Consider the following 15,105-nt stretch of genomic DNA (forward strand, 5'->3'; position numbering starts at 1 on the left):
TTCTCCCCCCTTTTTAAGGGCAGCACCTCTTCAAAAGGGCAGTCAGGATGCAAACCACCAGTGCAGAGCTCAAGAGGAACAGGGCTTCACAAGCAATACGTCACCTTATACCATGGCATTAAAGAAAGGCACTTCCTGCCCCAAGCCTATGACAGAAGCGATCAGATTAACCTGGAAACTCACAGTGAGTTCTCTTTTCTTTGACTGCTCTCCTTCTTTTGCTGATAATTGGCTTCTCCATGCTTACTTTCAGGATCCATTCCTTTGCTCACTTTTGGGTACACAATGAGGATACAAGTCTAGGATTGAGGCTACACAAAACTTCTCATGGATCTCCTCCATGAGTCTCAGCAGTTAGACACTACTTTGCAGCTCTCTTCGTCCACATCAACACATTCTGCAAAAGCTGCTCCTTCTGATCATGGCTGCACCTTGTCTTACCACCCCAGCTAAGCAGAATTTAAATGTCTTCATTCAGTCATGCAGAGAACAGTGCTCATCTCTCTTCAGTATGTTATCTTAGTATTAACACAAACACCCCACAACAAATACTCTCATCTGCTGGGGGGCAGAGGAGCACAAAGTAAAGCATTAGGGAAATATTCAGAAGTTGCTATGTAGCCGACCGAATATTTTATTCTTAAGTAAACTGAGGGGTTTTTCTCCTTTCAGTCCTAGTAGAAAGACGAGAAGCATACTGAAGTCAAACTTCAGACTCCCTTAAAGCCATATTGCTTTGATCTTGCCACAAGTAATTCTACCTTGTTCAGTCACCCACCAATGTACTTTTATTTATTAGAAGGTGAAAGAGTTACTGCTCTGGAGTTAGAAACATTAGAGACTATTGACTTTGCAATGGAGATGACTACTCCCTTCCACTTGGCAGCTCTGTCTCCTTGTGGTCTGGCAAGAAGAATATTGTCACAAGAAGCAGGTGGCCCTAAGTTTTAAGAATAACAAAGCTTTACAATAAAAAAAATTAAAGCCTCAAGCTCAAATGTCATTTTCCAGAATGCAAAAGTAATTATTTCTACCAGATCAAACAAATACTGCTGATAATGAAAATATAACACAGTAAGTTGATACACAAATTACTTAAGATGCAGAACATTAAGTGTAATCTACAGCTTTCTGTCTGTCCATCTGTCAGTTAAAACAATTTCATACATACCCTAAACCCTTTCTGTGGTCAGTATCAAGGAATACAAAAGCCTGGCAATCCAAAGTTAAAGTAAAGTCCTCTCCCTAAGCCATATATCTGTACCTTCTCCTATCCAAAATAAATGGTGTGTTAATGATGGGTTGGTCTTGAATTTGGCTTTCCTGGATGCAAGTGCTTTGTGGCATAAATGTCACATGACCAGAAGCATTTTTCTATATGTGTATATCCAGAATTCAGTGTTTCCAATCACTGTGAGCAGTTCCTATCTAGGGAAAAAGGGGGTTTCTTTCGCCATTTTTTCTCTCTCAACAGGCCTTCAGTATCATTCTTTTTCACATAAACAATGATTCCCATTTTTTATGTTAGACATAATATTGCCCCCTGGCACTTCTCAAAGAGACAAGAATCTAGCCTCAAAAACCCATTACTATTCAAGTTGTAAGTCTACTTTTAAGAACAACTCTTCTGAAACTACGAAGTCCTTCCACTTGCATCCTCCTTTTCATAACATCTGCTCTACATGAAGCAAAGTTTTCCAGATTATATACGTGCACTGAGAAGGGTTTGAGGTTTCTCTATCAGTAAAGCAGAGCAGAGAGAACCTTAGGTGGCCTCAAAATCTCAGAAAGACAGTATCATTACCCATCTCTCTCTCTCACACCAAGCAGGAAAAGAAATCGGAGGGAAAACACAAACACTGTTAAAAATTAACACATCTTCAACCTGAGCAGTGCCCTACCATCGTATCTTTTACTTCCTTATCTCATGTACTTCCGAACTCTACAAACACCTCAATACACAAGAACGGTTCTTCTCCCCCAGTTTCTTTCTCTCCCTTCGACACTCTTTCCTTCATCTGTCATTACACTTTTGCTGAAAAGTTATTTACAATTTTAATAAGCTTCACTAGAAGGTCCATTAGTGATATAATCATTTCAAAAGTCTTCCTGGCAGATCATAGCAGGCTGGGAGAGCAGAGTTACAGTCACTTCAGAGCAACAGAACGAGATGGAAGCAGAGTTTACTGCAAACGATTAGGAGCAGTCTACTCTCAGTTCCCCAAAAGAAATATTACAGAAGATCAGACACTGACTAGGTACAGATGAGTAATTTTCACTAATACTAACAGATTAAACATTTGTAAAATCAAAGCATCATTTTTCTTTATCATTAGATTTCCAGAAAACTGTCATGGTCCTAACTTGCTGCATCCCATAAAACAGTGTTCACCAAGTTTAAGATCCAATTCAAATGTTTAGAAGTGTTCAAAATAAATTATTCTTAAGTAAACACATTGCTCTGTATGACGTTACCCTTTCCAAACCTTACCCTTGCATTCTGCAACCTTAGTGAAGCAAAGCACTACCACCATAGCTATGCAACACCATTTGAGATTCCCAGAAGTCTTTATGTTCTACCTGATGTCTCAGTAAAGAGATCACTAAATAAAAGCAAAGCAGGCAAAACGTCATTTGGGACAGAGAAATTGCTTGAGTAGTAAGGATTACAGGAGATTCAAGTTTAAAACAGATTTCTGACTTTTCTTAATCACCATGTTATCAGACCAAATGAGCATTTTTAATTTCTCCAGGCCTTTGACAGGAAATACTCTTTTTAAAAACACATTGCTTATTTCACTGATATGAATGTTGCTTGTTATGTAACTGTATGGTTTTCTGGAGGTGCAGCTGCAGGCAACATTAAGCAGGCATGACAAAGGGAGCACTACACTCCCAGAAGGAGTATCAACAGGGAAACAGAAGAATGGTAACCTGCATACTGAAAGCCAACTCAGCAATTTACATCCAAATTTCAAGACAGATCAATTTCATCAGGTTTGTAAGAAATCTCTGCAGAGGAAATATTTTTCTTTCACCACTAACTCAAACAGGTCTGAAAACCATCGTTCTGTCTAGAAAGAAGTCTGCTCTTGGCTCTTAAAAAGACTTCTAAGGCTTTAAAAAAAAAAAAAAAGGGTTTAAAAAGGGTTTAAAAAGTCTTGGTGTTTAAGGGTTGTACAGCTAAAAGCGAGCTCAGATAAAAGACACTGCAGAACAAGGCTTTTAAGAAATGCTTAGCTAAAATAAGTGAAGTACCATGTTCAACTGGTGTCATTCACAAATGCCTGGGAAAAGAATTTGGCACAATCTCAGATTTTTCAGTGCATTTCACAGAAAGAACAAATTCAAGTGTCAAGGGTGCTTTTGCATATCTTGAGTTCAATCCTGTTCAACGAGGTATCACGTTAAGGTGTACATTACTACAAGCTGCCCCAGACAAAAGCTTTCTCCTCGGGCATTTGTGGACACAGCAGTAAATTAATACAGATTCTGACACACGTGCTTCAGGACTGCCCATGAGCCTCCCAGCTGTGAGAGAGCCAGTGGAGATTCACTTGCAGAACGGAGCCCCCCAGCTGCAGCAGGGGACATGGAAAGACTCCATGACAACCAACAGACCCGCAAGGCAGCTGCATTCACCGAGACTTAATTCACCCTTTTTGGAGCAGAGTCTCAAAATACTCCTCATATCCCAGGAGCACCAAATCAAAGAGTCATTTCCTGTTCTGGTATCAATCTCCTTTCTCCTTTGTTTTAAATACAAATATAAGCCTTGAGACCTGTAGTTCCTGGAAAATACTGTCTTCCATTGAAACGGATGTACTTCCACAGAGCTGCTCTCCAGTTCTTGTATATCTTTTTTCCCAAAGGAACACTTGAAATAATCTTCACTTTAAAAATGCTAGGCAGTATGGATGATCAAAAAATTGTAATGAATAACTGCTAATTCAGAAGAGGAAGCTTCCTTAATTTTGGAGGGGTTTTGTTCTGGATGATACATACATATCACTTAATGTTTGAGTAATCTTCAGGAAAGCAGAGTTCTCTTGGGCTTGGCTCTTCATTTTTCAACCCAACATAAGGCTGCTGTTAAGTGGATTGTGCTCCATTAAATACAATGGCAGAAAGCAGGAGAGGCAACAAACACATCAGCAGCTTTTCCAAAGTCTGGGTAGATTTGCTCTACTTTATTTGCCTCAGCTTTTGAAAGAAACTTAAAAACTGAAAATCAAAGAAAAACAGCTCGTGTGCTATAAACTGACTGCATGTCTTATATATATGTTTTCCATTATTTCCTGCTTTTTACTTTGCCTTTGCTACATGACAGTCCCGCATATTGACTGAGATTAGACCAGTGGGGCTGTACCTGCTTGGATTTTGTCCTCCTTTCTCCTCTCAAAAAGACTCATGGTAGTAAGAGGTCTGTTTGTTGGTTGTTTTCTTTTTTTTTTTTAAACTGTATTATTTGGAGGGTCACACTCTCTCTTCAATTTGATGGGAGAAAACTTACATCACCTTAGAACTTCCCGAACCAAGTTTTCGTAGTATAGAAGAACACCACAATATCTAAACAAATGTACATAAAATATATGGACAGGTAAAAAGATAAGCAGTAAGCTTCTTTTTTTCCTTTTAGAGTAAACAGCCAAGTGTAGAGCAAGGTTGTGTGAGCGCTCAATGAACTTCTCAGGCCAATGTGAAATCCCTCAGATTGCTATAATCTGAAAGAAAATAATGTACCTTGTAGAGACAGATGCCCAACAGAATCATGGCATGCAGTTAACATCCCCCTGGCACACAGAACGAACACCACCACGTGTCAAACACCCATTTCTGCAGCAGTGCTGGTACACAGATCCAGCAGCCTCACCCCGCATCCTGTAGCAGAGACCAACCCTCAATTCTGTTGGGAAAATTGTCTGAGGGGACACACAGTGAACCTGATCAGCCAGCCAGCCTGTACTAAAACCATCAAAACTGTTTCCAGTATGAAATAAAGAAAAAGATCGGCACCTCAAACTGGCTGATGTGGGGCGAAAGGGGAACACTGGTTTTTTAACCTGGCATTGATGTGAAAATACAGATGCTTCAAATTGAAAATCTGACTGGTCTTTCAAAAAAACACATATTTAAAAAAAAAAAAAAAAACAAACAAATAAAACCCCACCAACTCTACCTAGTCAGTAGAAATTTTAATTTGTCTTATTAAAATGTGGATGCAATATAAACAGTGTATACCACAAAGAAACATAAGCAGCACTTGAAATCAGTAGCTAAGCATGTAATGGAAATTCCAATGATCCTGCCCAGACCTCAGGACAATTCTGTCCATTTAGTTCCTCTAGGAAATTATGAAGTTACAAGGGGAAAGAAATAAACCAGAGTGCATATCACACCTTGTGATGCACTGTCAGGTAGTCTTCCAAATGTCACAATAGCCAACTCAGTGACAGGTAATAGAAGTTTCCAAGAAAATGCCCTGGCTAAAGCAAAAAGTCTGGCATACATTTTCATAAAGCACCAGAAAAGGGGAGTGAAATGGAGGAACTTGACACTCCTACTTTTCCCAAGAGTTTTTAAGAGCTGTTCAGGAAACTAACATGCCAGAAACAAAGAAAAATGAAGCAAGCATTATATGTCTGTATCATTTTTCAATGCCTAAGCGCCATCTCTAAGTATTGCACTCCAAGTCACAGACATCATATAAGTGCCATAATCATGCCTGCACCAAACTTAAATAAAATCCACATGAAAGCAAGGATCTGCCTGCACAGTCAGTTTCAGGATCAATGCCAAAGTTTGGTAAAACTATTCTATTAAAAACACAGCAAGTTGCCCATCTTCTACCTGGAAAGCATTTCTGTAAGTTGCACAAAGCCAGCATATGCCAATTCAAATGCACCCCTGTGCCTTGATTGCAGCAGATGATGTTTAAAGTAATCACCAATATTTTTAACCTAAAAAAGAAAAAAAAAAAGCTATTAAGCCATTTGAAATTATACACATATTATTTATATACGCAAAATATTCTGCAGTTAAAAGCAGCAATCCTCCCCCTTGTTGCAAAGGTCACTGGAACAAGCAAAAAGCAACTAGAAGTCCTATAATAAACAACCATTTACTTTAATGATAACAAATATTATACTCAATCTTTTAGGTTAAAGGGGTAGTTCTGTATTCTTTAAAAAAGGCCAAAAATATAAAGGACATAAAATTGGTTATTTGTCCATGATGGACATACTCAGATTTTAATAAAAGAAAGACACAACTCTGATTTTTAGGGGGAAACAAATTCAGAAACCTTCTTGTTTGCCTACATGCTTGCCTAAAATCCCAAAGAAAATACCAAATAAAGCATAACAGCATAAAAAAACCCCTAAAAATATTTAGGATATTAAATTCAAACTCCAAAAATTGTACCAAAGGGAGACAAATCTACATTAGACTAGGAAATACCTAGATAAATACAATTTTTTAACATTCCAGAATTCTGCATAATTGCTGTTGACCATTGGAAACAATTTTAAAGTGAAGAAGATGTTGTAATAATGAAAGCTATTTTTAAAAGCATTAAAACATAAATATGATAACTAAACTTCCACTTAGAGTTACACTCTACAGCTCTATTACAATAACAAGCTTTTAAATCTGTTTGGAAGCTTACAGATCCACACAATCTCATTCCACGGAGCATAGGCTGTCTTGTTTGTTGATTTTTTTTCTTTTAATTCTCATCAACTTTCAAGGTCTAAATCAAACTTCCCATTTAATTTGTTTAAAATGCATAGCACGTACTTAATGCCATTGTGCAAAATTTTCTTCAGGGGTCCTTCTTAAAAGTTCTCCTGTAAAAGTTTCTTTAAAGCTTTTATATAAAAACATGCATAAAATCACATCAAGCTTCTTATAAAATTCAGCTTGTTCTGTTACTTATACAATTACTCTAATACTTTAATAGTCTGACAAGTAATTAAGTTGTATGGGAAGTTAATGTCGTATCTACCTATATGGTTTTTCAACCTCCTGTTAAGTAATTTGCATCACCCAAGCAATGAGATTGCAATAATTTAATAAAAAAAACCAAAATCTGAGAGAGTCTACATATTATTTCCTGCAGCTAAAACTCACTTAATGCGAAACACACAATAACTGGAGATACTTGAGCTAAAAAAGTTATTTCTGAGACGATTTTAAGGTAGCTTATGTAGCCACAGGGTTTCATTTCAGCCTTCTAGTCCAAACAGGAGGAGTAAGTGCCCCTTATGCACAAGGGGCTGACCCACAGACAGAGCAGTTCTCCAGGTGTGTAAACAAAACCAAACCAAGAAAACCATACACATGCAAATCAATTTGCCAGCCTGTCCCAGCACCATGCTTATGTTTTTAGAAAAATTCATATGAGGGGGTTTTTTTTGGTCATGTAACTTTCAACTTTACTATTTATACTTCTGAGCTTTCTGCAACAGTCAAGCTGACTAGAAGCTTGCATCAAATTGAACTCACAGGTTGGAAGAAGCACTGCCATAACTCAGTTCTTTGTCAGAAATTTAGAATGTAACAGGTGAGTCTTACTAATTCAACAACCAACAAGTTACAGGGCAACACTTGCTGCTGAGGGCAAGAATCTGGGTACTCAAGATAGAAATTGTCTACAACATCTTCCAGAAGATTAATACAGGCAATTGGACAGTTAAGTTTTTACTTCTGCTGCCTGTTTCTTTACACTTTGGCACATAGCTCTGGCAAGCTTAACTCTCAAAACTGTCTTAAAACTTCCCAGGTGAGATAAACAGGAGTTTGAGGAAGAGCTTAATGTTCCCCCAGACTTGGAGCATTCATGGTTTGCAGATCATATGACAAAAGCAACACAAAATCTTCATTAGATGGCATTTTGTCTATCACCTGGTGGTTACGTGATACTATTTCTGTTAGTTTTCTTAACAGGCAGAACTTTGAGCCTGCCATCTCTGGACTTTTAGGATCAGATGGAAAATGAGAAGTAGAATATGCATTTGAATAGAGAGAGATTCCTCCAGCTATACTCTGCACTTCCTATGTCTATTTCTATTTCTGAAGGCAAGGCCACCACTGTAAAACAGCTGAGGTTTTGAAGACTCCTCTATACACACATCTGCACACCAAGGAGCTGAAGATGTCACAGCCAGTGCACACCGGACCATCAACTGCCATGTAAACCCAATTTCCTACTCAAAAGACAAGGAGAGTGCAAATGTGATACTGTCCCAACTTCCTAGCAACAACAATAAAGCATCATGCACAAGCTGCCTCCCTGCCAGCCTCTCCCCCATAGGTAGACAGCACAATAGGCAGCACTAGTGCTACAAAGGGTAGCCCCCAGCACCACACTGCCTACCACGAGGCAGCTGTGCTGTGCCATTTCCTAATGCACACCAGCACTGTAAGACACTGTCTGTCCACCTGCATGCTCCATTAAAAAAGCAGGTACAAGCAATCAGAAGACTCTGAGCAAATTCAGCACTCACTGTGATCTTTTGGGTGAATAAATTATGACAACATCGATCCCATAAGGCACAATTCAATACAGTAACTGACCTAGATGTGGAGCAAGGTACAACAGGAAGAAGGTTTGCAACAGGATGAGACAGACTGGCCAAGAGGTGCTCCCAGATTTTTTTCAACAATTACTTAGCCCTGGCTCAAGGCAACATGACCAAGGTTTCTCTCAAAGTTTTCCTTCTCTGTATTCTTAAATCTTTCATTACTTGTAAAACGAAGAAAAAGAATAGGGAACTTGAAAGAAAAGTTCTACATGCATAAGATAACAAAATCCAGTTTTCTATTTGTCAACACTGAAAAGTGTTTAATAAGTCTGAAGTCCCAGCAGTTATGACATTGACATATGTAGTCATTTCTGATGAATTTCCCTTTTATTTTTTTATACAAATTATGACCTAAAGTTACAAAAAGTATAGAGAAAATGCCCACACTTTTCCTATAGTATTTATTAGGCACTTAGCCAAACTGTATTTCTTTGTGTATGTGCTTGCAAGCCTAAGGAAAATCAGGATTTCAAACTGACTTCTCAAGAATTAGCCTTCTTCCAACTAGAATGTAGGCATTCTGTTTTACAGGAAGGCATCTGAAGCATAAACAAGCTGAAGAGGCATCTATAAACAAAGAAGGTATCTTCATAGAATCACAGAAAATCCTGAGCTGGAAGGGACCCACAAGGACCATCCAAGTCCAACTCCTTCCTTAATAATGTATTATTTCTGAAAGAGCACCTATCAATGTCTGCTTTCCAAAAACACACATGCTGCAGTTTGACTCATTCTAAAACACCAATTCCTCTTTGACTTGGTGCAGATTAAGGAACATAATGGTAGAAATGCATATCTGTTCTCTCATCTGCCCTCCAGACCCCTGCAACAATACAAGCACAGCTGTTAACCAGATGAAAACATGAGGACTGGAGACAATGCAAGAATAATGACACCAACACTATTCCCATGGCACCACAACATCAGACAAGAAATAAGATCTGGAGTACATAACACTATTTTTTATTTTAAAATATAAAGTTCTAACGCCTAAGAAAAACTAATTAAGTGTTTTCTGTTGGAAACAAAAAGGTTAAAAAGTAGTTGGTCTTTCATATTTCAGCCTTCTATGCAGACTGGTTTTGTTGAAACATACGGAAATGAAAAGGTCATCAATTAAAAACAGAAATTTAATAAACACAAAATATTTCCCAAATAAATGCCCACAGTAATCTAATTTCTTGTAAACACTGAACTCAACATTCTGCAAGAGACAGATGGCATATTAATATTTCTGATTTCTTAAATTAAAAGAAATTGGAGGAAAAAGACACAGTCACATTACATACAAATTGTTCATAATAACAGATAGGAGGAGGACAAGACTAAGACTAGTCAGCATGTTTGACTTTCAGAACTACTGACAATGAAGTGTAATTAAGGAAGAGCTTTAAGCAGAATCCCAATATGTAGAGTACAAAATGACACAAAAGAAACTCTGAACATGATGTCAGTTTAGAAGTTTTTTAGCAGTTCTATTAGTGATTAATATATCCTGAGAGAGAGAGAGAGAGACAAAGGGGAGGGTGGCAGGCAGGCACTGGTATCCCTAAATACAGCATACACCTCAAATAATCCAATACAACTAGAATGAATGAGTTCGTTAGTTATGTATAATAATTTCTTCTCTTATCTGTTTCTACTGTAGTTACACTTTCTGAATACCATTTGATCACAACAAGACTGCTAATCAGGTACTATAAACAAAGAAAACCCTGAGACCATGACAATTAAAAAAAAATTTAAAACCCACAACTTTTCCCAAATAGAACACAGATTTAAGAAAAAGGTTTTTGGAAAACTGCCTTCGCCGCACCACCAGCCAAGAGGAATTTGCAGGTTTTATAATAAAAATTACTTCCCTACCTGCTCTACAGTAATCAACGCATCTGAAGGTTCAGATGTAGTCTGTGAAGGCAAAAGCTTACACAGTGTCCCTAAGAGCAGAGATACTTCCTTCATGCTTCTCCAGCAACACACAAGAACCATTTGAGCCGTGACATCACACGCTTGCCTGTCTGTGCCTTAAAAATAAAAAAACAAATGCAATGGCATAACTCAGGGTTCTCAGATGCAGATGTGTAATTTAAACCTTGCTTAGCCTGACTGTCCAACAAAACACAAATAACTGTGAAAAAATTTCTAAGCTTGCCTACCCAAAAGATAATTCAGTCTTGCTGACCCTAATTGCTTTCCTTGCTCAACAGTTGCTGTACTTTCTTGCCCTTGGAAAAGCCAGTAGTATAAACGTTTTACCAGGGAAGTGCTGTGTGAAAGAGTAGAGGTCTTTCGGTCACCACTGCTATTTACTTGCCCACTGAACTATCGAAACATCTCCAACGTTGGAGGCAGGCATTCCCCGATCCATCGCTCCCCGTACGCTCCGCGGGCGCCGCGCAGAAGGAAAAAAAAAGGGAAAAAAAGGGAAAAAAAGGGCCGGCCAGGGCACCGCGTTCGTGACGCGCCGCCGCCACCTGGTGGCCACTGCGGCACTTGCACGCGTTTACCCCTTCCCCTCATGAAACGAAACATACGGCCCCGCCAAACTATTTTAAACATGGGAAAGGGCAACCGGGGAAAGGAAGTTCAAAAGCCTGCATAAACTATTAAATTCTTAAATGTACGGATATTCTATAAATTTATTCTGGACTACATTAAAGGTCCCAAGGTTTACAATTTCTTCAACGTTATAAGGTTCGATTTCATGGCTGCTATTCATTATAACAGACAAATACTACCTAACATTGTACCACTGGAATCTTTCAAACTGAAGCTTCTGTTTTTGTAATTTCATGCAACAGGAGTTCTTGAGTGAACATATTCTCCACTAGCCTCACATACACTAGAGAGGAAAATCACAGTAACACTTTTCAACAAGAAATTAATTAGAAGCATTGCTTGATAGAAAAGGTGCTCAAGATTGTCTGGCCAGCGCAGTTACAGCAACAGAGTCTAGGCCAGTATCAAAACAACTAATTTTCACTTGTGTTTTAAGAGAGATTAGCCACAATCTTCCAGAAGCACAATGAATTAAGACTGCAGTCTTTAAAACCAGGTCCATGGATAAGTAGCTTCTGATGGGTAAGAACTGAAACATTATATAAGCTAGTAATTTCCAGCTGATCATCCATATAAAATGCCTCATCTATAAAAAGACCTTGATTTAATTACTAATATAGCCTTGGATTTACCTCTCATTTCTGTGCAAATACTTTTCGTTGGCCTCTGGTCCAGCTTTTCAGATTCTTCTTTGCAGTGTTCTTTCAGAATTTTTGCTTGCATAAAGTAATCATTCGTGTCCTGTGGTTGTATCTCATGCAGAATCAGCTGCAGACGACCTGCACTTTCTGCACATTAAACAAAAGGGAGATTTAAGATAGCTTTGTCTTCTACTTCCAGTTCTTTATACTGATGTAATTCATTTGGGATGTATCAGTACAAAAGAAAGCTATTAGCATTTAAACAAAAAAAAAAAAACAAACCCACAACAAGGTTCTACGGTGATTAGAAAGATTAAGGAAGAAAACCAGAATTTACAGTCCAGTTTTGAAAGAGATGCAACAACACAATCCGCAAGTGTTTGTGGGCTTTTTAGTGAAGAAGTTAAGACAACTTTATCAGAAATTAAAAGAGTGACTAAGATTATGATGTAAAATGAGAAGCTGAAAGGGAGGGGTGCTCAGCCTAGTTCTGAATGATTGCAAGACAGAGACCTTCAGGAGCAGCAGATTTTAAAAAAACTCTTTTGGGATTCTGTTTGGTTTTTTACCTGGATCACTGTCCATTGGAATAAGACCCTCTGGTGAAGAGCTCTGTACTACTGGTGATACTACAGCAGAGAGGCTGTATGACATCAGAATGAGCCTGGTCACCATTTCCTTCCATTCAGACACCAGTGTCAAGTTACTTATGGGAAAAAAAAAAAAAAAAAAAATCAAAATCACAACCAAAACATATCACAACATGGAATAAAAATAATTTTGTATTTAAAAGAAAGAACCAAAATTACAAACACTTCTGCAACAATATTTATGAAAACTATAAATAGTGTAGAGACTGAAAAGTCTTAAGGCTGAGTTTAACACATACAAAGGAAGTACCAAACACTGCAGCAGCCAGAAAGAGTTCTAAAGGCCACAGGTACTGGATTTCCTTATAAATAATACTGCATGCTTTTCTGTTCTCCTGAATAGCTCTCCCACTGCACTTAAATATGGAGTTACAACTTCCTATTTAGTATTTTTACTTACTTGAAGGGTAATTGCTTCAAAGCCCCAGTTATACAGTGCACTCTCCCATACATGGGGAATGATGCTGCTGCCTGAAGCAGACACTTCTTGGCTTGGAGTATTTCTTCTTCAACATTCACCAACAAGAGCTTGATAACTAAAACATTTTGAAGCACAGATTTGCATTGTACATTCATATATTGTATTTTCTAAGAAAAAAATCTGCTTTAAGAAACAGGAATAAAACCTGTTTACACAACAATTCAGTGGAATATGCACAGCAATTTCCTTTATTATACTTTTCCCTCTTTTGTCATTGAAATGTATGTTACCCCTGATTTTCAGTTACCTAAACTCCAGCAATATTTGTTATAGTCAATTTAACCTGTCTCTCTGAATCAAATGGCAGCTGTGAAAAGCACAACCCAGATCCGGGTTTGCTCAGAGACAATCCCACAGCTCATGATGAAGACACAAGGAGTTACCTATCACCTACTGCAACTCAGACTTCACCCTTCCAGCCACATTAATACAATGATGAGTACAGCAGAATATTAAAGATCAAAAGTTCATGATTAAATATTTGAACCTTATGTTTTCCACTAAAAAACCTGACCAATTTTCAAGGATACACGTGCCTATTTTAATCCTATTTATACCTTGTGACATCTCAGCGCCAGAATCAGAACAAATTAAAGACCCTAACAAGGAACCATGGATCACCAACAGCAGCAGATACCCCAGAGCAATGAGCCATGAGGTTATCCACGTTTCCTTCACTTATGGCAACCACAGCCATGTCTCAAAATCATTATTTCACTGCATATAAAGAAAGTATTAACAGGAATCTGCAGAGAAACCAAAAACGGCACAAAAAACTATACTAAAAACAGCGCGTTTACTACAAATTATATAAAGTGGTTTTTTACAAATAACAAATTTAAGTATTTTAGTTTTACTGAAAACTACGAAAGTTAGAGGAAGCTTGATTAATGAATTTGCCACACCCACCAGATCTAGAGCCCTGTCATCCTTCATCCAGGTGCACTAAACCAACAAATATTCCACATGTGAGCAAAGCCTCATTCCTGTGAATGTGTATTCACAGGACTGCAAATCACCCAGAAAAATGGGTCCAAGAGAACAGAGCTCCAAGGGGCAGCACTGCAAACATCAAGTACTGAAACACACGCAGACCGCCTACAGCTGCCTTCCCCCTGCGTGAGTGAGCTCTTAGGGGAAGCAGAGGGTCCTCCCCTGCACTTGGTGCACTCAGCTTCACCAGGCTCACTACCTGGGCCTCCATAGCACTTTCAAATGTCACTGCTCAAAATAGTAACAAAAGCCATCTTTTAGAATATTCAACACCCTCAACACAAACAGGACTAGATTAAGATCTTACTAAAGAACCTGGCTTCTTAACACCAGAACAAATATACTTAAAATCCTGTTAGAAATAAACATCTCTTACTAAACCTCCTACCAAAAGCCTTATGGAAAAGCAGCAAACTTTCAACAAATATAAAAAAACTTTTCCCCCCAAATCTTACCTGCCAAAGTGTTCTTCTCCACTGTACTCACTGATGTGTTTTCATCCATCTGGGGGTTATGTTCAAGCCATTTTCCCAAACAACTGTTCTGCAGTCCTTCATGATACACTAAAAAGTTCAACAAATACGAAGCGGTGACACAATCATATGGCTTGGTACTTGTGCTGAGATCCATTGCTGCTTGGAATAGGAGATCTAGATTTTCAGAATCCTGAAAAAAAAAAAACAAAGCAGTAATATTGCTCATTTTATTGAGCTTCCAGATTGATTTAACTAAACTTCTTACCACCCAGGAACCTGAGAACCTGCTTTTCATTAAGTCTGCTGGTACATATTTCTTAAGGAACACTTATTTTGTGCACTGACAGCCTTACACTCAAAACATGCATGTGCATGTATTTAGCAAGGATACAATTACATAGACATTGAGGATGGAGACAGCCATTTATAAAGCAGTATTCAATCACACTGCACTTCACAGGAAAATTTTTCTTTTTCAAAATACTGTGTTTTATCTTCCAATGGACATTAAAGAGAAGCAAAGTTTACTTGGAAGCAGTATTTGTTCACGTGTACTAATTAAATTAAAAATAGTTTCTCCTGAAGTTACTACAGACAAATCAGTATCAAGTCAAAGGGCAAAATTTGTGAGAAATAAAAAAAACCAATCAGATAATGAAATCTGAGATCAATCAGAAATGAAAGGAAACAGGGAGCTGACGTTTTTAAAAGTCCAAGAAT

General features: G+C 38.1%; 1 protein-coding gene across 5 annotated transcripts in view; it reads right to left on the minus strand.

Annotated features, from left to right (window-relative positions):
* Positions 1–15,105, minus strand: part of THADA (THADA armadillo repeat containing) — a 220,053-nt gene that overhangs the window by 125,909 nt on the left and 79,039 nt on the right. For 4 of the 5 annotated variants that reach the window (XM_042051827.1, XM_042051828.1, XM_042051829.1 and 1 more), the window contains 6 exons: positions 14,365–14,575; positions 12,836–12,971; positions 12,355–12,491; positions 11,777–11,932; positions 10,452–10,609; positions 5,851–5,960 (listed from right to left, as the gene is read on the minus strand). In XM_042051827.1, the coding sequence (XP_041907761.1) occupies positions 5,851–5,960; positions 10,452–10,609; positions 11,777–11,932; positions 12,355–12,491; positions 12,836–12,971; positions 14,365–14,575 (908 nt within the window). Of the gene's footprint in view, positions 1–5,850; positions 5,961–10,451; positions 10,610–11,776; positions 11,933–12,354; positions 12,492–12,835; positions 12,972–14,364; positions 14,576–15,105 lie in introns of those variants that run through there. The other variant, XM_042051832.1, reaches the window with a different exon arrangement.

Source organism: Corvus kubaryi, unplaced genomic scaffold (assembly GCF_017639235.1).
Source record: "Corvus kubaryi isolate FWS band 111438036 unplaced genomic scaffold, C.kubaryi_AGA036_p1.0 76, whole genome shotgun sequence".
Classification (NCBI taxonomy): Eukaryota; Metazoa; Chordata; class Aves; order Passeriformes; family Corvidae; genus Corvus; species Corvus kubaryi.